The 23,593-nt window shown below is 40.7% G+C and overlaps 1 protein-coding gene across 8 annotated transcripts in view; it reads right to left on the bottom strand.

Annotated features, from left to right (window-relative positions):
• LOC140465695 (kinase D-interacting substrate of 220 kDa-like) overlaps nt 1-23,593 on the bottom strand; it is a 149,387-nt gene that overhangs the window by 52,647 nt on the left and 73,147 nt on the right. For all 8 annotated transcript variants that reach the window (XM_072561336.1, XM_072561353.1, XM_072561359.1 and 5 more), the window contains exons 16-20: nt 14,699-14,850; nt 9,772-10,070; nt 7,198-7,338; nt 3,588-3,831; nt 3,381-3,469 (exon numbers count right to left, since the gene is read on the bottom strand). In XM_072561336.1, the coding sequence (XP_072417437.1) occupies nt 3,381-3,469; nt 3,588-3,831; nt 7,198-7,338; nt 9,772-10,070; nt 14,699-14,850 (925 nt within the window). The remainder of the gene's footprint in view (nt 1-3,380; nt 3,470-3,587; nt 3,832-7,197; nt 7,339-9,771; nt 10,071-14,698; nt 14,851-23,593) is intronic.

Raw genomic sequence — 23,593 nt, 5'->3', positions numbered from 1 at the left:
GTATGCATAAGTGACAGGATGCTAGCAAATTTCCCTGCTTATCTCTTAATAGTGCAATGGGATTATCTACATTTACACAAAAAGGCACATAAGAGCATGTTGAGGTTGTACAGGTCATTGTTGAGGCCTCTTCTGGAGTACTGTATGCAGTTTTGGTCGCCCTGTTATAGGAAGGATATTATCAAACTGGAGAGGATTCAGACAAGATTTACCAGGATGTTGTTGGGAATGGAGGGTTTGAGGTATAAAAATAGACTGGAAATGCCAGGACCTTTTTTCCACTGGAGTTGAGGAAATTGAGGACTGACCTTATAGAGGTTTATAAAATCATGAGGGACATAAATAAGGTGAATGACAATGGTCCTTGCCTTAGGGTGTGGGAGCTCAAAACTAGAGGACATCTTTTTAAAAGTGAGAGGAGAAAGATTTAAAAAGTGGATCTTGATCAGATGGGCCACTGGGATGACAAGTGGCAGATGGAGTTTAATTTAGATAAATATGAGGCACTGCATTTTGGAAAGGCAAAGCAGAGCATGACTTATACATTGAATGCTAAGGTCCCGGGGAGTGTTGCTCAAAAAAAACCACCTTAGAGTGCAGGTTCATTGTTCCTTGAAAGTGGAGTCGCAGATAGATAGCATAGTGAAGGAGGAGTTAGGTATGCTTTCCTTTATTGGTCAGAGCATTGAGTATAGGAGTTGGGAGGTCATGTAAAGGCTATACAGAGAAACGGCTAGGCCACTTTTGGAATGCTGTGCAATTCTGGTCTCCATCCTATTGGAAGGATGCTGTGAAACTTGAAAGGGTTCAGAAAAGATTTACAAGGACATTGCCAGGGTTGGAGGATTTGAGCTATAGGGAGAGGTTGAATAGACTGGGGCTGTTTTTCCTGGAGTGTCAGAGGCTGAGGGGTGACCTTATAGAGGTTTATAAAATCAGGAAGGGTATGTATAGGGTAAACAGACAAGGTCTCTTCCCTGGAGTGGGGCAGTCCAGAACTAGAGGGCATAGGTTTAGGGTGAGAGGGGAAAATTTAAAAGGGACTTAAAGGGGCAACCTTTACATGCAGAGGGTGGTAAGTATATGGAATCAGCTGCTAGAGGAAGTGATGGTGGCTGTTACAATTACAACATTTAAAAGACATCTGAATGGATATATGAATAGGAAGGGTTTAGAGGGATAAGTGCCAAGTGCTGACAAATGGGCCTAGCTTAGGTTAGGATTTCTGGTTGGCATGGACAAGTTGGACCGAAGTGTCTGTTTTCATGCGGCACATCTCTGTGAATCTATGGCATGAGGCAAATTTCTTTTTCAAATAGAGAGTGCTGTGTGCGAAAAGAACTACTAGAAAAAGTGGTGGACGCAGATACAGTTATCATGTTTAAAAACATTTGAGTAGGCTCATGAATAGGAAAGGCTTGGAGGAATATGGGCCAAGCGGAAGGCAGGTGGGACTAGTTTAGTTTGGAATTATAGTCAGCATGGAGAAAGTGAGGAATGCAGATCTGGAGATCAGAGTTGAGACAGTGGTACTGGAAAAGCACAGCAGGTCAGGCAGCATCTGAGGAGCAGGAGAATTGACGTTTCAGACACAAGCCACTCATCAGGAATCATAGTCGGCATGGACTGGTTTTATGGAAGGGTCTGTTCCCATGCTGTATGACTATGACTGTAGAAGTGACCTTGCTCAATACTTCATACAGAATCTCTCACAGTGAATCTTTCTTTCTATGCTACATTGAAATGGTTAGTTTGCTGTCTTCCGAGTGGAGCTTAATTCAAGAACAGACAATGTTATTCTGAGCCAAGGTTGACTGATGAGTTCCACAGAAATCAACTTTAAATGTTTAAGCATTTAATATTAAAATTCTAATATGGCACTGATTTTGACAGAACGTTTCCATAAAAAGTCATAGCATATGCCTCAAATACTACTACAATCAACTAGTAAGAATTAATCACTTAATTTTAATAAGGCATTTAAAACAAGACCAAAGAATATCCCTGAAATGTGTATATTTGGCATATGCATGGACTGCTAATCAATGCCAAGAGTGTGTTGCCGGAAAATCAGAGCAGGTCAGGCAGCATCTGGGGAGCAGGAAAATCAACGTTTCGGGCAAATCATCAGGAATGAGGCTGGGAGCCTCAGGGGTGGAGAGATAAATGGAAGGTGGGTAGGGCTGTGGAGAAGGTAGCTGAGAGTGCAATCGGTGGACGGAGGTGGGGTAAAGGTGATAGGTCTGAGAGAGGGTGGAGCGGATAGGTGGGAAGGAAGATTGACAGGTGGGACAGGTCATGAGGGCGGTACAGAGCTGGCTGTTTGGAAATGGGGTAAGGTGGAGGGGAGGGGAAATGAGGAAACTGGTGAAGTCCACATTGATGCCCTGGGGTTGAAAGATCCTGAGGTGGAAGATAAGGTGTTCTTCCTCCAGGCGTCCGGTGCTGAGGGAGTGGCAATGGAGGAGGCCCAGGACCTGCACGTCCTCGGCAAAGTGGGAGGGGGAGTTGAAAAATTTGGCCACAGGGTGGTGGGATTGATTGGGGCGGGTGTCCCTGAGATGTTTGCCCTGGAGTTGAAGGGTCAATGCTACTTGATCAATGCTGCTTGAGAGCACTTGCTCCTCATATTATTGGCTTCTGAACATCCCCTTTTATAATGATTGGTTCTTAAATTCAGAAAAGTATATTTTCCTCTTCCCCTTCTTGGATCTCAACATTCAGTGTGCCCTGTTCAGCATCGCAGGAAACTTCGATATTTTTCGGAAGATAGCTACAAGCTGTCGGTAGCCCAAGATAATCTATTCCTACATAAGAATCTTAATTGATCTCTCCACAATTTCGTATGAGCTGAATCAATCAGGAAGGTTCCTGCACAAGCAGAAAGTTCTGCTATTTTTAGTTAATATGGTTTCTAAAACCTATAAGGCTTGCATGACGTAATACTAAGTATAGGCATAATGCACAGCATAGAGTCTTTACTTTCACTTTGATCCTAAGAAATAAAAGAAAAGATCAAACAGATTTCTGTAGGATACTGAGACATTTAATAGTCCCGTAATGTGCAAATAATCAATCCTAATTTCACAATCAATTTCTCTTTTAGAGATTTAAAAAAAAGTTCTGCATAAACTCAACAAGTCTGGAAGCATCGGGGGAGGGAAAAACAGAGTTAATGCTTCAAGTTCAATGACTCCTCCTTTGGGAAGTCCTCTCTTCTATTTCATAAAGGACATAACTCTTAGTCAAAGTCAATTTCTAGATTACTTTTTGCAATTGCTATGAAAGTAATTTGATCATCTTACACAATAAAACATCCTACAAGCATCAGATCAAAGAAAAACTAAATAATTAACTTGAGTTTTAAACTAGTTTCTTACCCTTCTATTGAGTGCTGTTTTACTGCCAAGCTTGGTCAATTCTCCCAAGCTGTGTTGCGAAAGTTTTCGATCATTATCTTCATGCCAACCTGTAGCACAGTAACAAAAACTGTTAAACTGTACTTATACTCCCAGAACATGTGCAATACAGCTAGAATGATCATGAAATATACATTATAAATTTTCAATCACTGATTATCTTCTTACTTGTACAGTCCGAGTTTCCAACATCTCCATTAGATGGCACTGCTGCAAAGGCCTTTTTTGTACTACTAAGCCCACGACTGTTCAGATAAACTGGCAGGTGGACTATATTCCTCATATAGTCATGTCCATTTATATTAGAGTCTCGTAACACACTGTTCAGATTTTGATTTATTGCCTTTATAATGATATGTGGATCACTGGCAAAAATGGCAATAAAAGGACCTTTGGAAAACAGAACTCGTACCTAGAAAATAATTAAATGGCAAAGTTTTGGCACATTATTTTACGAAAAGTTATCTATGCCCCACTTTACAATTTCAAACACTAGTATGAAATCAGTACTTGTCAATGGCATCCATTCTACAAAAACTTTTTTTTCATATTTGTATACGTCAGCATCATTCTAGTTAATCCATCATATTTTACCTAATGCTTTGATATCCTTCTTATAATGTGCAACATTTAATTCAACATAATAATAGAAGTACTGTGTTACGGAATTTCTTTATAGATTCATCACTGTATACTAATATTTAAATTATCATGTACCATAAAACCCAATATTTCATTTGTCTTTTTATGACTTTCACCTCAAACTACTGTTTTATTACATTTTGTAAATGTGAATCCGAAGGATTTTTTTAAATGGCTTTCCACGTTACTCAGTTTCCTTATCATCCAAGAATGATTATTACCTTCTCAACCAAAGAGTATATTTGCATATTTACTGACATTGAATTCCAGTTGCCACTTATCTGCCACTTTACAATAAGGAATGAGAAAATTAAATGGTTTTTCAGTTCATCGAGTCTGTACTTTCTTTCAAAGAGGAGTTCAATTACATCCCCTGCCGTTTCTCTCCACACCCAACACACCTGCAATTTGTTTTCCTTCAAATATTTGTCCAGTTCCTTCAAAGGTTGCTATTGAATTTGTTTCCACCATCCTATCAGGTAGTGCATCCCAAATTCTAACCTGTGAAAGTGTTAACAATTTCCTCATATCGCCTCTGACCTTTTGGACAAACACCTTAAATCTGTGCCCTCACCGGAACAATCCTATAGCCACTGAAAGCAATTTCTTGTCACTTCCTTTATTTAAATTCCTTCTGTCTTTTGTCAAATTTTCTCTGCTCAATGGAGACCAACCCAAGCATCTCAATTCTAACCATGTACTGTACCCCTTCAAACACAGAAACCACCAGTAAATCTCTTCTGTATTCTTTTCAAATCCTTCTAAAAGTATGATTGGACACAATGCTCCAATAAAGTATTGTTTTGTATTGGTTTAGAACAACTCCCTGGTTTTGTATTGTATGGCTCTATTTATTTGTGCACGATCATCCCCTTGTTCTCTCAGGCTGTGCACTCCGTTAGCGTCGTTGAGCTTGTACTGTCTATCCTCATTCTTCCCACTAATACACTGAAATTCACTGACATGTTTCTGCCCATACCGTCTGCTTCTCTATATCCTCTTGAAGTCTATTACTATCATCCTTACAGTTGAGTACATGTCTATGTTTCATATCTCCTGCAATGTTCAATGCAGTGCCCTTTATCCTCCAGTCTGAGCCACTAATTTCTACCAAGAACAGTGCTCCTAGTGTTGAATCCCAGGAACAACATCACATAACTCTCAAATCTGAAAAAGTATTCAAGACAACGCTGTTTTCTATCTCTGAACCAATTTTGTATATCCATGCTGCTAATGGTCCTTTTATCTCACAGGCATTAATTTTGCTAACAAACCTATTGTACTTTTGAGAGTCAAAACATCATTATCTTCATTGCTCTCTGACATATAAATGGTGATTGAATGGTTACAGCACAGGAGGAGGTCATTCAGCCTATTGTGCCTATGCTGTCTCTCTGAAGAAGCAGTTCCCTTAGTATCACTCCACTATCCTCCCACAACCCTTATTGAGATGACATGCTTTTGTCACATATTAAGTTTTCATTTACTGCCTGAAGACAGGTTTCCTTAAGGCAACTTTTATCTGACACATGGACTTTGGGAAACTAAAAATTGGCAGAAAATTTGCATTACTATGTAGTGTTATTCTCTTGAGATGCAGGTCTATGGCACTCTTGTCTGACAATAAATGCCTGGTGATGTATAAACAGTTTGCTTTCTGCCTCAACAAAAATGGCGATATTCACATATTCAGCCATGGACATTCAGAAGTTAATTACTTGAATAAAACAATCAACTTTTGTAAGACGATTGTGCACATATGTGCTAATCAAAGCTACTTTTTGGAATATAAAAAATTAAATTTTTGTGTTTTTGTTCAGAACACATTTCAGCTGAAGACAACCAGCAGCTGATGGGAGAAACTGCTGCTCCTTCTCTAACTAACATACAATCCTGTGTTGCAACTTGGTCTGTGAGCAAACAGCAAATTCTACAAAAAGACTTCAATTTCCACAGCAGCATTTTCAGCAGGAAGATGACATATCAACTATGACTTTTAAAAACTGCCTCAGCTGAAAACCAAACCCTCTGAAACTATAACCAGAGAACTCCTTTATCTTTTTTGTTACTGAACGTCAATTTGACCAAAGTTAAATCTTAAATTCCTTTACTCTGTAACTTGCATGTTTAGCAAGCTTAATTAGTGTGCAGGCTTGTCGACATCAGCTATATTTTACATGATCCAGTGAATTTATTAACTTAATCTTCACTGGGCACTCAGTTTATTTGACTTATCACGCCAGTGAGAAGGTAGCTGAATCAGCACATTATGAATAACAGTCACTCAAGGATCCCGTGTGGCACTGCTGAATGGAAAACAAAGCCACAGTAACCAAGGTAGAACTCTGATAAACTAGTTGAACAGTTTTAATAATGAATTTTAATGGCTATAATTCTCTGCTCTGAATCAACTGGGGACAATACTTTGAAAATTGGGCAGATTGACTAGATCAGCAGTAGTACATTCCTTCCAGCACATAAAGAGTGTGGAACAAAGATAGGGAAAAGGAAAAAAAGAGCGAGAGAGAGAAAGGGAAAGAGAAAGAGAAGGAAGACAATATGTAAAGGATCTTCAAAAAATTCAAACAATCATTAATTAAAAGGAATAGAAGCTCCAGCATCTTACCAACTAATATCAATTGACTTTCACTTAAAATAAACAATCTTAATTTTTTCTGACAGACTAATAGGTATCTAGTAATAAGTACCTCAAAGTCATATCATTGCATTTATGCGATTGCAAGTATTGATAGTGAAACTTGTGGAATATAAAATTGAAAAAAAAAACACAAGGAGAAACTCGACAGTAACTTTCTAAAAATTCTACATTTAACTGCACGTATATGGATGTTAAAATTTACTCTTTAACAACAGTGAGTCAATAATTTCACTGCTATTCTAACAGCAAAACCCAGGTCAACTTAACCTATACCTTTAGTTCAGTAAGTACCTTGACTAAAATTATTGTCAGATTCAGGCATTATCTAACCAAACTCAATAATAGAAAATAAAAGTAAAATTGGACACAAACAACTTTTGTTTTAAAAATCTCTGAACCATTAAATTTAGTTTGTATCAGAGGTTGACAAATAACTTAATTGTGAAGGATTTTGTTAGCATGCGAAAAATTACTTACAGTGTCTAGCATCTGCAGGACTTTATCTTGTTCACATGCATCCAATCCATCAATAACAACCACAAGTCGGGTTTGATTTTGAGTAAAACCATCAATAGACTTAGCCATCTGAGCCATGAGCTCCACTTCTTTTTTCAGAACCTTTGGAAACAGATAATATTTTTCCAACAAATTATTCACCATTACAGATGAACATAAACAAGTCAAAGCACAAGAAATTAATCAAAGGTTTAATTGTACAATCAAGGTGTAGTCAGAAATGTATTTTCTTTCCAGTACTTTCTTTATTCCATTGAATTAAGCAGAGTTAAGGCATCAGAGGCTTTTCCCTGGCAATCTTCCAGCACATCTTTCACAAATATTCTTTGTGTGAGAGCTTAGACAGCAAATGCCATCAGCTAACTGCCAAGAAGAATATTATCATTAACCTTAGTCACAGTCATAGAGATCCACAGTACAGAAATACCCTTCAGGACATTGCTCAAACTGATGAAAAACAACCACCTAACAATTCTAATCTCATTTTCCTGCACTTGGCCCGCAGTCTTGTATGTCTTGGCATCACATGTGCAGATCTAAGTCCTTTTTTAAAAACATTATGAGACTTTTGCCTCCCTTACAGGCAGGGAGTTCCAGGTTCCCGCCATCCTCTGGGTGAATAAGATTTTCCTCATCTCCTCTAATCTTTCTGATCCTTACCTTAAATCAATGATCCCTACATCTGGGGAAAAAATATTTTCCTGTCTACTTTATCTGTGCCCCATATAATTTAGGAATCTCAATCATGCTCCTTCTCAATCTCCTCTGCTGTAAGGAAGACAACCCCAATCTATCCAATCTCTCTTCATAACTGGAACTCTCCAGCCCAGACAACATCCTGGTAAATTTCTTCACCCTCTTCAGTGCTACCATATCCCAGATTCCAGAACTCCACACAATATTCCAGCTGGGGCCTATTCAGCATTTCAATTCGAGCATTACCTGCTCTTAAACTCAATGCCTCAGCCAAACAAGGCAAGTAAACCTTCTTAACCTCTTTATGTACCTATCCTAATGCCTTAAGGGACCAGCGTGCATGCACACTAAGGTCCCCCTAATCATTGGTGCTTCCCAGGGTCGTACCATTCATTATTTATTTCTTTGCCTTGTTTGTCCTGTCCAAGTGCATCACCTCACATTTATCTAGATGGAATCCCATTAACAACTGCTCAGTTCATCTGACCAGCCTCTCTATAACCTTAAATTACTGGAGGTATCCTCTTCATTACTTAACACCCCACCAATCTTTGATCTAAGCTTTCATGTAATATCCATGTCCAAAATCTCAGTAGCACAGAATAACTGGATAACAATCAGAAACAAAGATTTGTTACTTTTCTTAGCTTTAGAGCTTCAGATCCAAGATTTGATACTGCTAATGTTTAACCAGCTCTCCTCCAGTCCTTCCAATGAGATCAATATGATTCAATATAGACAGGATCAAACTAGAAATAGTCTCCGCAGTGTGCCATTACCACCATGGGCAGTGCCTTTGGCAAAAGACCTTCCAACATGTTCATGTTGATTTATATTTAAAGTTTAAAAGTCTACTTTCTAACCAGATTTGGAAAGTAAATCCCTATTTAATTGGATTTTCAATACTGGCCCTTGACACAATGATAGGTTGAATAGCTTCTTTCTACACTGCATCACTCCATTACCTGTATTATTATTAACTCATTTGCAAATTGTGATAATTTGGCTTTCAGAAAATATATGATAACATCCAGATTACCACGTTTTGGCTCACAGGTTTGTATACAAAATATAGATAGACAAGAGGAGGCTGTAGCACAGTGGTAATGTCAGTGGACTAATAGTCCAGAATCTCAAGACTAAAATTCTAGGGACATGGGTTCAAATCCCAATATGGTAAATGATGAAATTCAATTTTAAGAAGTCTGGAATTAAAAACTGGTCCAATATATCTGTGTAACCACTTGTCATAAAAACCCATCTGTTTCACTAATTCCTGGTCTGACCTGCATGTGCATCCAGACCCACCGCAATATGGTTGACTCTTATGTCCCCTCTGAGCAATCAGGGATGGTCAACAAATGCTCCAACAGGTCACTCACGGAACAATAGTTTATAACAAGCTCAGAAGACATGCTATGCCCTAAAAGTGCTGTAACTTCAATTGATATTCAACAAGAGGCCACTGCTGCCCATTTCAATTAACTTATAAAGTGCACATCTGTCTCTAAAAGGATCAACTAAATAGCAGTTTTTATGGATGGAAGATAGTGGTATAGCGATTATACAGTGAAGTCATTGACTAAACTACTCACTTGGAACAAAACAGGGCAACGGGGAATGGGCAAAAATACCAGCCTTTCCAATAGCATTCAGGAATTAAATAAAATTAACAAAGTATTTGCTGATGGTGCACAATTTATTTACAGACCAGAATGATTTAGAGAACACAAAAAGTGAAACAATTATAAAATACCTGTATATACTAGACATACAAATTTACCAATAATCAAAATATTTTACAAGTAAAGTCTTTCACATTACACAAAGAATACTTACTTTCATAAAACCTTCAGGTTTTAGCTTATGAAGTTTTGAAGCTGCTAGTAAAACACGTTTTCTCTGAGAATGAAGAACAGAATCTAACACCTGCCACCAGGTATGGCAGTTAAGAACTAGTGCAAGACCAATGACACTGGCAATAGATATGAGGATGGCATTTACAGTCAGGTGCTCCTTGTCTGCCTTGAAGATGGCCAGCAACAAGACGCCAGCAACGAAGCAACACAAGATAAAAATAAAGATAACAAATGAAGGGATACAGCATGTCTTTTTCCATTTCTTCACTCCTTTTTTACCTTTAAAAAGAAAAACAAGCCAATTTAACCATTTTGTTTTGAATTCAACAATAATCTTAATTCTTTTAAATATTATTGATTCTTTCAAAGGTTAAACACCTTGTTTTTAATATTCCTTACACTTTTAAAAAAATTGGTTCATGTGATGTGGGCATCACAGATTAGACCAGTATTTATTGTCCATCTCTGGTTGACCAGAGGGGAGACAAACAAAACAAATTGTAGCCAATTCACTGAATCAAAATAATCTTCAATTTTTCAAAAATTACCTTTGATGCTTAATTTATCATTAATTCTTTTTAAGATACCTTAAATTTACAGAATTCACTGGTTTGTCAATAAGAAACATTAAAAAAAAATTCACAACCCGAATATCTACAGGGAATGCACCCGAAACATTAAGGCATGGAATTTTAATTTGTTTTCTGCTCAGATATTACAGCAATTTAGGTGGAATCAAGCAAAAAAAAAGTACACTACAAAATTTAAAATATGACTTACACCTTGATCACATGCTCAAGTTTCCATAGTCAGTTACACTTACTTAAGTCAATTCCTCTCAATCAACCTCACTCACAAAACCTTCCGCACCCCAGACCACCATCGTAGTTTCTGTCAACTGTGCCTGTTTGGGGGTGTTCCTCAAACTGATCCACTGTTATATTAATTCACTTAATGACCTGCAGTTAAGGTACCAGTTACCGTCTGAAGCCTCATTCCAGTCAGTTTCTCAAAACTAATATTATAATTACTTTAAATTACATTAAACAAGCTCAATTTAGGGCTTCTGTGGCACAGTGGTAGTGTCTGAGCTAGAAGCCCCATGTTCAAGTTCCACTTGCTCTCGAGGTGTGTCATAACATGCCTGAACAGACTGCTATAATAAAAAATTTAAACTCACTGAATTTTAATCAAGTAATTTTCCCTTGGTCAATATACCTGTGACCAGCAGTACTTGGTGCAGGTGGCTTAGATTAATTTAGTTTAATAACCTTAAAGATACTTTTGGCCATTATTTTAGTCAATAGTCAATTCAATTACATATCTGAACTGATTCAAAGGAGATTTTGCATTTCAAAAAAATTATTTCCACAGGAACCTGGATATAACCATGACTGTCAAAACAAGAGATTTGTGGCACATTTCTCAGTTGCACTCCTACCTAAAATTCCAAAACTAAATCTGAACACATTATTTTGTCCCAAAGCAAACATTCTAATTAGAAAAAACTGAACATTAGTGTGAAACAGTGCTCACAATCACCCAAGCTCTGCCTTGACAAAGCAGTGCATAATTCTATCTTCTATCAAATCGACTTGAACAGTGCAGTACACTCCAACAATAAATTCCTATTACATTTGATCTGTGGGTTAGATCCCAACTATCATGACTCACTGGAGTAGCATACTGGAAGTAGAGGCCCACTATTCCCAACTCATCATAAAAGTTAAAGACGTTCCTCAATTTATCTGGCTTTCGGAACTAGATTGCTTGAAAGATTGGATCGGGATTCTTATTGAACAAGATTCACTACTTATAAAAAGCAATTAGACTCTAGCTACAGGCAGATAGTTGTAACCTTTGGAAATCTAACTCTAATTAAAATTCTAATCCCCTTAAAAAAACTCCCCCTTTACACACACAAACATGATAGCTATATGAACAGTGTTTAAAAAATAATTATGGCAGAGGGGAAAAACTGGAAAGATAATTCAGTAGCCTTCATTCCAGGTACTGTGTCTTTATGACTCTTGGATTGGCCAGCACATTCTTTAATTGTCCTTATCTGGATTGGTCCACTGGCTCCTAAGAGACACAAAGTGACTGGTGCCCTCATAAAAAAAAATCTGATTTATCAGTTAAGAGCCACAGATTACAACTGTTTCAGGAGAGATGGAACTGGCTTACTTCAGGTTTATGGTCAGTTTTGACTGCAGAGAATAGGCAGACCATTCCCAAACTGGGGAAAAAGTTGAACACCTCCTTCTCTAAAACTTGTTCCCCCAGCTCCAAACGAAGCAGTTATCTGAAACCTTATATTATTGTCGTTGCTAGGCAAAAAGGTGTCTGTAATTGATAAATAGCTACTAGTTCATAGGCCAATCAACTTCTTGTTGCCAGTAAAAGCTGCAGGGGTACACCCCTCGTCCTCAAACTTTCTACAACTAAACTTCAATTAGTGTTATCCAAACAGCTATTTATAATGCTTGCCACTGTCAAGCTTCCTGTTTTTCAAAAAATGTAGCATCCTTACAAAACACTGGATTTTATTAGTTTTCTCTCTCATTTCAGACCACAGTTTTCTTTTTAAGAAAAACACAAAAAAAAACACTATTCTTACACAATTCAAGGTAATGACTCAGATCCTGAGGTCATTCAGTCTCACCCAGAACACAAAGACGTTGCCAAAGCAAGCAGAATCATTTTAAACATGTCAGTGACAGACTCAGTGGTATTGAGGTCAAGCATCAGTATGTTTTTACTAAGTCTCACAGCAAGTCCAAGGAACCATACAGCCTATACCTGCTCCTGTGTGTTATGGCTTTCTACAAAAAAATTAGTATTCAATGGTTTCTAGGAATTATAGCTTTGTGCAGTTCCTTAGGTGCAATTTTCAGATGAGAAATTAGATCACATGCCTGTGTTTGCTCAGCAAGTATAAAAGCTCTCATGGCAAATTTTCAAAAAAGACCAAAATTCTCCTGATCCTAATCATACATCCTCCCTCAGCCAATTGTAGTAAAGTCAGAAATTGTGGCGCTGGAAAAGCACAGCTGGTCAGGCAGCATCCAAGGAGCAGGAGAATCAATGTTTCGAGCATAAGCTCTTCAACAGGAATTCATGATGAACAGCTTATGCTTGAAACATCAACTCTCCTGTTCCTCAGATGCTGCCTGACAGGCTGTGCTTTTCCAGCACCGCACTTTTTGATTCTGATCTCCAGTCCTCACTTTCTCACAATTGTACTAAAGGCAGCTTAATATGCCTGTTATTTAAATACACTAAGTTCCCAGAAAGAGCACAAGTTATGTGGCAATGTAAAGTGCGAGAACATAAAGGATTTACAGTGGAATATAGATATGCTCATTAATGGGAGGAAAGGTAGCAGATGAATATTATTTGTAAAATTGTGACATTATTTACTCAAGTTGAGGTTATGAAAACAGAAGCTTTGAATGACTGATCTTCAAAGGGATTTGGATGCTATTGTACAAGAAACATATGTACATGAAGAGACCTCAAGCAAGGAGGTGTCTTTTATTGCAAAAGGTATGGAGTACAAGAGCAAAGTGATTTGTTGCAATTGTACAGGCCTTTGATGAAATCATACTTGGAATAGTGTTTTGGTCTCCTTATCCAAGGAAAGATACTTTGAGGGAGTTCACCTAAACTTCAATGGACTGATTATTGGGACTGATCTCCTGTAGAGATTGCCCTAAAATAAAGTGGACAGTGCCTGTATTCCCAAGCATTTAGAAGAATGAAAGGCGATCCATTGAAACATGAGAATGGTTTTGAATGGTTTTGACATGGTAGCTGTTGAGGACTGTTTCCCCAACTGGAAGTCCAGAACCTCAGAACAGAGTTGAAGGATATGGGGTCTTTCACTTAAGTCTAAAATGAGGGCAAATTTCTTCTTGAAAGATTGTGAATCTTTAGAATTCTCTATCCCAGAGGACTGGAGATGTTCAGTATTTGGTATGGTTAAGACTGAAACTGAATTTTTTAGACTGAGGGAAACAAGAGATACAAGAATTGGGTACCAAAGCGAAATTGAAGTCAAAGATCAGCTATGATCTTATTAAATCTCACAGCAGACTCAAGAAACCATACAACTTATATCTGCTCCTATATGTTGTGGCCGAACAGAGCAATTTGTGTTACCTGGCGCACAATGGGACCAGGTTCTGCTGGTAAATAGAAATTACTGGCTAGTGACCGTGATTGTATTTGGCAAGGATAATGTACAATACCTAATGTTTTCTCTTGTTCAGTAGTGGCCATTACTCCCATTAAGTGGCAGTGAGTGTCAGAATGTCACAACAGGATTATGCAAAAGCACTCAGGTGCCAGCTAGAACATCTTCTGCTGCTGAAGTGTGCATTTACATCAGGGGACTGGGGGCAAATTCAGAGATGTCAGATTGTAAAGAATTCCGGTTTACAGGATGGCCTTAATTTTACCATAGATCACGTTTGCACATGGGAATCTGAAACACTAATTGCCTGTTTCAGTCACAGGAATGGTCACGTTTATTTTGCCTCCACCAAAACTTTTCAATGCATAATGTACTTATACACACAGACAGCTATACCACGTGCACAGGCATGAATATTTCCATTTCTAGAAGTTTAAACATTGGTGTGGATTATATACATTATTGACATTTTCAAGTGATCCAAAACTTTCTTTGCAGAACCCATCACAGTACTTTTTTTAAAAAATGTAAAATAAAACAAAGATGAAGCATCACTGCAGCCAAAACATAAACTCTGCTTTCTACTCATAGATGCTGCAGACCAGCTGAGTTTAGCCAGCAATTTCTTTTTTGTTTCATGAATGTGAAATAGCTCCCACATGAATATGTATCATATGACAACAATATATTTTCCATTGCAGATTAATACCTTGTGTATCATCAGTCTTAAAGACTCTAAAAAGTCTTGTTGCCAAGAAACCAAACTCTCTTTCACAAGCATCAGAAAGGGTTGCAATCATTTCAGCCATAGAAGTTTCTCCACCAACACTTGACAGCCTGTTGTAGTCTGTGAAAAGAAATCTTTTGAACAGAAAAAGAGGAATGTTAAAAATGAATTGAATAAATTAATTGAAACACTGAGGGCAACATTAGAGGTTATAAAATGTTAAAATGCATTTGAATTATTCCAAACATAAATGCTTTGTTGTAAAAAAGAAAACAAGGGTAGAGAATTTTTTTAAAAATGAACAAATTAGTTAGGTCTAGGTCTAAAAGCTAAATTGTTATAAAGGTGATTCAGCAGCAAAAACAACTAGAGTGCAAGGCTTTGTTCAATTAGTAAAATGGACAAATCCATCAGGAAAATGAAATAATGACCAAACGTTTAAAACTTAAAATCAACACGAGTGACGAAAGGTGGCAATGGCCTGATTCTGTAGTATAATTTCTATACATTTTTATGAAAGTAAAGAAAAAATATTCAAAAGACTGAAAGGAGGTCATACCAGTAGTAGGTTTTCCTTCAATAATTTATTCCTAATGTAGCTTAGGAGCACATAAAACAGCCAAAGAATTGGAGTGACTTAACTATAATCTAATGGAAGAATATTCCTTAAAAAGTAATCAGTCAAAATAGGTATCTCATGAAAATAATTGAAACTTACTAAATATTATGCAATACAGCAAAATGAAAACCTAAGTTCTTAATGTGAAGGCTGGAAGTTTTCTTCAATCTATCCTCCAAAAGAAGATTCTTTCCTCACAAGGAAGCAAAGACCATCATATCAAAGTTGCTTATGGAAAATCTTAATTCACCAAAATCCTTATAAGATATAGGGGCAGAGTTAGGCCATTCGGCCCATCAAGTCTGCTCAGCCATTTGATCATGGCAGATATGCTCCTCATCTCCATTTTCCTGCCTTCTCCCCATAACCCCTCAACCCATTATCAATTTATAAAATCTGTCTAAACTCCTCCTTAAATTTACTCACTGTTCAGCATCCACCACACTTTTACAGATTCACAAGCCTTTGGGAGAAGTAATTTCTCCTCAACTATGCTTGAAATTTGCTACTCCTTATCCTAAGACTATGACCTCTTGTCCTCAAATGTCCTCAAGAGGAAGCATTTGCTCCACATTTATTTTGCCCACACCTTTTATCATCTTGGATAACTCAATCTGATATCCCCTCATTCTTCTAAATTCCAGACAGTATAGGCATAAACAGTTCAATATTTCTTCATATGACAAAATCCTTATCTCTAGAATCAATCGAGTGAACCTCCTCTGAACTGCCTCCAATGCCACTACATCTTTCCTCAAATAAGGGGACCAAAACTGTGCACAATACTCCAGGTGCAGTCTCAACAATGCCTTGAATAGTTGCAACAATACTTTCCTAACTTTATATTCTATTCCTTTAGCTATAAAAGCCAACATTCCACTCACTTTCTTCATTACCTGCTGCTAGTTTTCTGTGACTCATGAATGAGGACACCCAGATCCCTCTGCACTGCAGCACGCCAAAGACACTCCCCATTTTTTCCAACCAAAATGCATGACCTCACAGTTATTCAAGTTCAACTCCATCTGCCAAATTTTGGCCAGCTCTCCTAACCTATCTCTATCCATTTGTAAGCTTATTTCCTCACTACAATTTATCATCCAACCTATTTTTGTGTCTTCTACAAATGTGGTTATAGCACCTTCTATCCTTGTACTCAAGTTGTTAATGTAGATTGTAAATACTGGAGTCCAAGGACTGAACCCTGTGGCACCACACCAGTTACATGTTGCCATCCAGCCAAAAAGAAATTTATCCTGACTCTGTCTTTTGTCCATCAGCCAGTCACCTATCCAAACTAATAAATTACCCCTAATCCCATATGATTCAACCTTGTGAATTAACCTTTTGTGAGACACCTTATCAAACATTTTCCAGGATTCCCATTACCACTCTGCTTGTTACATCTTTGAAGAACTTGAGCAAATTAGTCAAACATGACTTGCCCTACATAAAGGTGGTAAAAACAATGACTGCAGATACTGGAAACCAGATTCTGGATTAGTGGTGCTGGAAGAGCACAGCAGTTCAGGCAGCATCTAAGTAGCTTCGAAATCGACGTTTCGGGCAAAAGCCCTTCATCAGGAATAAAGGCAGTGAGCCTGAAGCGTGGAGAGATAAACTAGAGGAGGTTGGGGGTGGGGAGAAAGTAGCATAGAGTACAATGGGTGAGTGGGGGAGGGGATGAAGGTGATAGGTCAGGGAGAAGAGGGTGGAATGGATAGGTAGAAAAGGAGATAGGCAGGTAGGACAAGTCCGGACAAGTCATGGGGACAGTGCTGAGCTGGAAGTTTGGAACTAGGGTGAGATGGAGGAAGGGGAAATGAGGAAACTGTTGAAGTCCACATTGATGCTCTGGGGTTGAAGTGTTCCGAGGCAGAAGATGAGGCGTTCTTCCTCCAGGCATCTGGTACTGCGAATCCTCTGGCAAGGATGCCTGCCTTGAAGTTTTCCTTCTCTCTCTACAAGAATCTCAGGGAGTCCCTCTCCCACTGCAACTCCCAGGTCATTTCCTCTGCCCTGAAACTCGTCAACCATGTCGTGAAACAAACTCGCTACCATAGCCACGTTCGCTTCCTCAGTGCCTGCCTCCGTAACCAACTCATCCCACACGGACTCCGGACCACCTTTAAACCAGCAGAGTTCGGACCCGAACAGGACAAACAGTACAGACTACAGATTCAAAAACACCAGCAACAGTTCTCCTTCAAGATCCTCCGCTCCATGCTTGCAGCAATGCGCCGGCACCTAACCTCTCTACAATCAGCCTTGCCTCAGCTGAGGGCCACACTCTCTCAGAATTGCAAAGGACCCACTCTATACTACGTCCTTAGGAGAATTCATACTCTCAACAAACAGTATTTCAATTCCATCTCAAACATCAAAAACTGTAAGTACAACAAACTTTTATCCACCCACCTCCATAACCAGTGCTCCTCAAACATTCCAGAACATTCCCCTGGCCTCGGAACCTATTCCACCATTAGCCATGCCGCTGATGCAGCTACCACCCCCACGCTGATTGATGATGTCACTTCCGTCCCCATCATGGCCACTCCCACAACCACTTCCACCCCTTACAATTCCTCATGCATCACACGTGACATCACTTCTGCCCTTCACATCATCGCTGATGCCACATGCTCAGTGACTTCCGCCACCCCTACTGCCGTGGTCACCACCACTTCCGCCCCCACCAGCGCCACTCACCTGCATTCTGCTGACATGCCCCCCACAGACCCCACTGTCACTGTCCCCACACCCCAGAACCCCAAGGGGATCACTACCCCTGCTCATGACTCCACCCCCATTCCCCCCACCATCACACCCACTCCAGTTACTGGCTCCGCCCCCACTCCCAGCTCCAAACCCACACCAGATCCCAGCTCCCAGCCCTGCCGAGTTTTCACCATCCCCCCAGACCTCCCCCTCACTGAGGACGAACGATCAGGCCTCAGCAAAGGACTTACCTTCATCCCCCTCCGTCCACGCATCAATGAATTTAATACACGCCATGACGTCGAACACTTCTTCCGTTGCCTCCACCTCCGAGCTTACTTTCACAATCAGGACTCCCGCCCACCTTCCGAGAACCCCTTCGCCCACCTCCGACACACTGCATCCACCTGGACACCCCGCGCTGGCCTATTACCTGCCCTCGACCTCTTCATTTCCAACTGCCGCCAGGACATTAACCGCCTTAACCTGTCTACCTCCCTTCCCCACTCCAACCTCTCACCCTCACAACGCGCAGCCCTCCAATCCCAACCTCACCATCAAGCCAGCGGATAAAGGGGACGCAGTGGTAGTCTGGTGCACTGACCTCTACACTGCTGAAGCCAAACGTCAACTCGAGGACACCTCTTCATACTGCCCCCTCTACCATGACCCCACCCCCCATCACCAAACCATCATCTCCCAGACCATACAGAACGTCATCACCTCAGGAGCTCTCCCACCCACAGCTTCTAACCTCATAGTCCAGGAACCCCGCACCGTCCGGTTCTACCTCCTTCCCAAGATCCACAAGCCTGACCACCCTGGCCGACCCATTGTCTCAGCATGCTCCTGCCCCACTGAACTCATCTCTATCTATCTCAACACTGTCCTATCCCCCCTAGTCCAGGAACTCCCCACATACGTTTGAGACACCACCCACGCCCTCCACCTCCTCCAAGACTTCCATTTCCCTGGCCCCCAATGCCACATCTTCACCATGGATATCCAATCCCTCTACACCTCCATCCACCACGACCAGGGCCTCCAAGCCCTCCGTTTTTGCCTCTCCAGACGTCCCCAACAGTACCCTTCCACCGACACTCTCATTCATTTGGCCGAACTGGTCCTCACCCTTAATTTCTCCTTTGAATCCTCCCACTTCCTCCAAACCAAAGGGGTAGCCATGGGCACACGTATGGGCCCCAGCTATGTCTGTCTCTTTGTTGGCTACGTAGAGCAGTTGATTTTCCGTAATTACACCGGCACCACTGCCCACCTCTTCCTCCGCTGCATTGGCACCACCTCATGCTCCCACGAAGAGGGTGAGCAATTCATCAACTTCACCAACACATTCCACCCTGACCTTAAATTTATCTGGACCATCTCTAATACCTCCCTCCCCTTCCTGGACCTCTCCATCTCCATTAATGACGACCGACTTGACACCGACAATTTTTACAAACCCACCAACTCCCACAGCTACCTGGATTACACCTCCTCCCACTCTACCTCTTGCAAAAATGCCATCCCGTATTCCCAATTCCTCCGCCTCCGCCGGATCTGCTCCCAGGAGGACCATTTCCACCACAGAACACACCAGATGGCCTCCTTCTTTAGAGACCGCAATTTCCCTTCCCACGTGGTTAAAGATGCCCTCCAATGCATCTCGTCTACATCCTGCACCTCCGCCCTCAGACCCCACCCCTCCAACCGTAACAAGGACAGAACGCCCCTGATGCTCACCTTCCACCCTCCCAACCTTGGCATAAACCAAATCATCCACCGACATTTCCGCCACCTCCAAACAGACCCCACCACCAGGGATATATTTCCCTCCCCACCCCTTTCCACCTTCCGCAAAAACCGTTCCCTCTGTGACTACCTGGTCAGGTCCTCGCCCCCCCCCCTACAACCCACCCTCCAATCCTGGCAATTACCCCTGCCACCGCAGGAACTGTAAAACCTGCGTCCACACCTCCTCCCTCACCTCTATCCAAGGCCCTAAAGGATCCTTACACATCCATCAAAGTTTTACTTGCACATCCACTAATATCATTTATTGTATCCGTTGCTCCCGATGCGGTCTCCTCTACATTGGGGAGACTGGGCGCCTCCTAGCAGAGCGCTTTAGGGAACATCTCCGGGACACCCGCACCAATCAACCACACTGCCCCGTGGCCCAACATTTCAACTCCCCCTCCCACTCTGCCGAGGACATGGAGGCCCTGGGCCTCCTTCACCGCCGGTCCCTCACCACCAGACGCCTGGAGGAAGAACGTCTCATCTTCTGCCTCGTAACACTTCAACCCCAGGGCATCAATGTGGACTTCAACAGTTTCCTCATTTCCCCTTCCTCCACCTCACCCTAGTTCCTAACTTCGTCCCCATGACTTGTCCTACCCGCCTATCTCCTTTTCCACCTATCCACTCCACCCTCTCCTCCCTGACCTATCACCTTCATCCCCTGCCCCACTCACCCATTGTAGTCTATGCTACTTTCTCCCCACCCCCACCCTCCTCTAGCTTATCTCTCCACACTTCAGGCTCATTGCCCTTCATAAAACCATGCTGACTCTGATGGATAGCGTTTTGACTTTCCAAATGTCCTGATATTGCTTGCAACTAACTGGTTTGTAATTTCCCTCCCTTTCTGAATAAGAGTATTACATTAGCTTTTTTCCAATCCACTTGAACCTTTCCAGTGTCCAGTGAATTTTAGAATATTGTAACGAGTGGCTGCACTATCTTTGCCGCCAATTCCTTTAAATACCCTAGGACAAAGGCCATCAGGCCTGCAGAACTTGTCTTCCCTCAATCCTAATAGTTTGCGAGTATCTTTTCCCTATCGATGTTGATTGTTCTCAATTCTACCCTTTCTATTGCGTCTGAAATAACAGTTCTATTGTCCTCCACTGTGAAAACCGAGGCAAAGTACTGATTTAGCATCTGTGCCATTTCACTGTTCCCCACTATTAACTCTCCAGTTTCATCTTCAAAAAGGTACCAACCGATGGATAAGGGCCTGTACTGTGCTATATATGTTCTATATTAGCAACTTTCTTTTTAATACATCTAGAGAAGCTTTTGCTATCCTTTTTGATATTTTGCACTAGTTTTCTTTTGTCATTTACCATAGTTCTTTCATTAATTTTTTAGCATCCCTTTATGTTTGAAAGTTTCCCAATCTTCCAGCCTGCCACTGGCCTTTGCAATATAGTATACCTTAGTTTTTGACTTTATATTGTCCTTGACCTCCTTGTTTAGCCATGGATTTTTTTTTAACTGTCCTTACTATCTTTCTTCCTCACTGGGATATATTTTAGTTGCAAGGAGTTGAATATCTCCTTAAACAACTGCCACTGTTCATCTACTGCCTTAATTTTAGTTTTCTTGTCCAATCTATTCAGGCCAAAATCTGTCCTCATGCCTATGTAAATTTCCTTATTAATTCCAGAACACTACTGTGGGACTTCACTTTCTCACCCCCAAACTGAATTTTGAATTCGATCATACTATGATCACTACTCCCTATAGAGGATCCTTAACTATGGTGTCATCAATTAATTTTTCTTCTTTACACAACACCATATCCAGGGTAGCCTGCTCCCTGGTTGGTTCCACAACATTTTGCCAAGAACCAATCTCTAATACACTAAATGAATCTTGAACATAGATTGGAAGAATCAAACTGGCATGTTAAATCACCCATGATTATCGACATACCTTCCTTGCAAGCTCTAATATTTCCCGGTTTATACAGTGCCCTACTGTGGAACTACTGTTTAGGGACCTATAGATTACTCCTCCTAGGTACTTCTTTCCTTAGTTATTTGTTATTTCTATCCAGGCTTATTCCACATCTTGATCTCCTGTGCTGATGTCATTTCTCATTACAGCACAAATCCCTTCCTTCACCAGTAAAGCTACGCCACCTCGTTTTCCTCAAAGTGTTAAAGCATCAACAGCGCTTGTTAGAAGTATTTTCACAAATAGTATTATGGCCCTGAAATTCCAGTCAGGAAAGTAGACATTGCAGCAGTGTAGACTGGAGACGTGCAATAGGACCACCAAAATCCAGACGCAACTGACTCCACAGGAATCGTCTAGGAAATTAGAAATTTCCTTAGGGCAATTGCCTTCCAGCAGAAGTCTCACTTTGAGTTACAGTTGGTGATTTCAGAAGATCCTAAGTCCCTTAAGCTTAAAAATTACCCAGGAAATGTTAATTGCCTTAAAACTGAATTTGACTTCAGGGTAGCTATTAATTGAACCTCCAACTCACAAAGGACACTCTCTCTGCTCCACTGACACCAACAGACTTCCTCAACCTAACTGTTCACCACTCCCCACTGCACTAGCCATTACCATCTGCCAACATCCCTCTGATCTCACCACAGACCAGAGCACACCTGATTAGACAATCCTGCTCACCCCATAATCATCCCAACATCACACACCCAAACTATGCTGAATACTCCAACTCATCTGACACCTTAATCCCTTGCACTTGCCCCACCAACCCTTCCTTACCCACTTAGCAACTCATTCCTGCACGTTACTCTTCCCCATCCTTGTCTTCTCTCATTAATTTTCGAAGGAGTGCGACTTTTAAATTGGAGAATGTGGCATTTACTGCAGAAACGGGAGTGCAGTTTCTACGCAAATCCATTCTGTTCTTGTTAGTGGATTCCTTTATAGTGCTTTCTGTAGAGAAGACTCTTTGCTAGAAAATTAGATTACAGATTAGATTACTTACAGTGTGGAAACAGGCCCTTCAGCCCAACAAGTCCACACCGACCCGCCGAAGCACAACCCACCCAGACCCATTCCCCTTCATTTATCCTTTCACCTAATACTACAGGCAATTTAGCATGGCCAATTCACCTAACTTGCACATTTTTGGATTGTGAGAGGAAACCAGAGCACCCGGAGGAAACCCATACAGACATGGGCAGAATGTGCAAACTCCACACAGAGAGTCGCCTGATCTACGTGTATTTTTTTTTGGTTGGAGAATCTGAACCACTATTATTAACCAAAGAAAATAACTTTCCAACTCTGCCAAATGACTACTTTAATTGCTGGTGGATAAGTGTATCCAGTGAACATGACTATACAATGATCGAAAACAAAATTCTGCTTTCTACATTGCAAGATGTACAGTGCAGGTGCTGTTTTCTCCTCAGAAATCTATGAGTAAAAAGTCAGTTCCTTTATGATCATCAAGTTGGTGCAATCTCTACCACAAAAAAAAGTGATGAGAATTAGCATCTTGTAAATTGGACCAATGATTCAGGAACACATTTTTGCCATTTGTCAATCTTATCATTATGATCGTTTCCAGAAAATTGATGTTGAAAAAATGTGGAACTGGCAAAAGCACAACAGATCAAGCAGCATGAGAAGAGCAAGAGAGTTGACACTTCCGGCAGACCCTTCATCAGTTCTGAAACATTTGCTGGAAACGTCGACTCTCTTGCTCTTCTGCTGCTGCTTTATCTGCTGTGCTTTTCCAAGCTCCACATTTATCGACTCTAACT

The sequence above is a fragment of the Chiloscyllium punctatum genome, chromosome 3 (assembly GCF_047496795.1).
Source record: "Chiloscyllium punctatum isolate Juve2018m chromosome 3, sChiPun1.3, whole genome shotgun sequence".
In the NCBI taxonomy this organism is placed as follows: Eukaryota; Metazoa; Chordata; class Chondrichthyes; order Orectolobiformes; family Hemiscylliidae; genus Chiloscyllium; species Chiloscyllium punctatum.
Note: the sequence above shows the minus strand (reverse complement) of the source record. Positions and strands in the feature narration are given on the sequence as shown.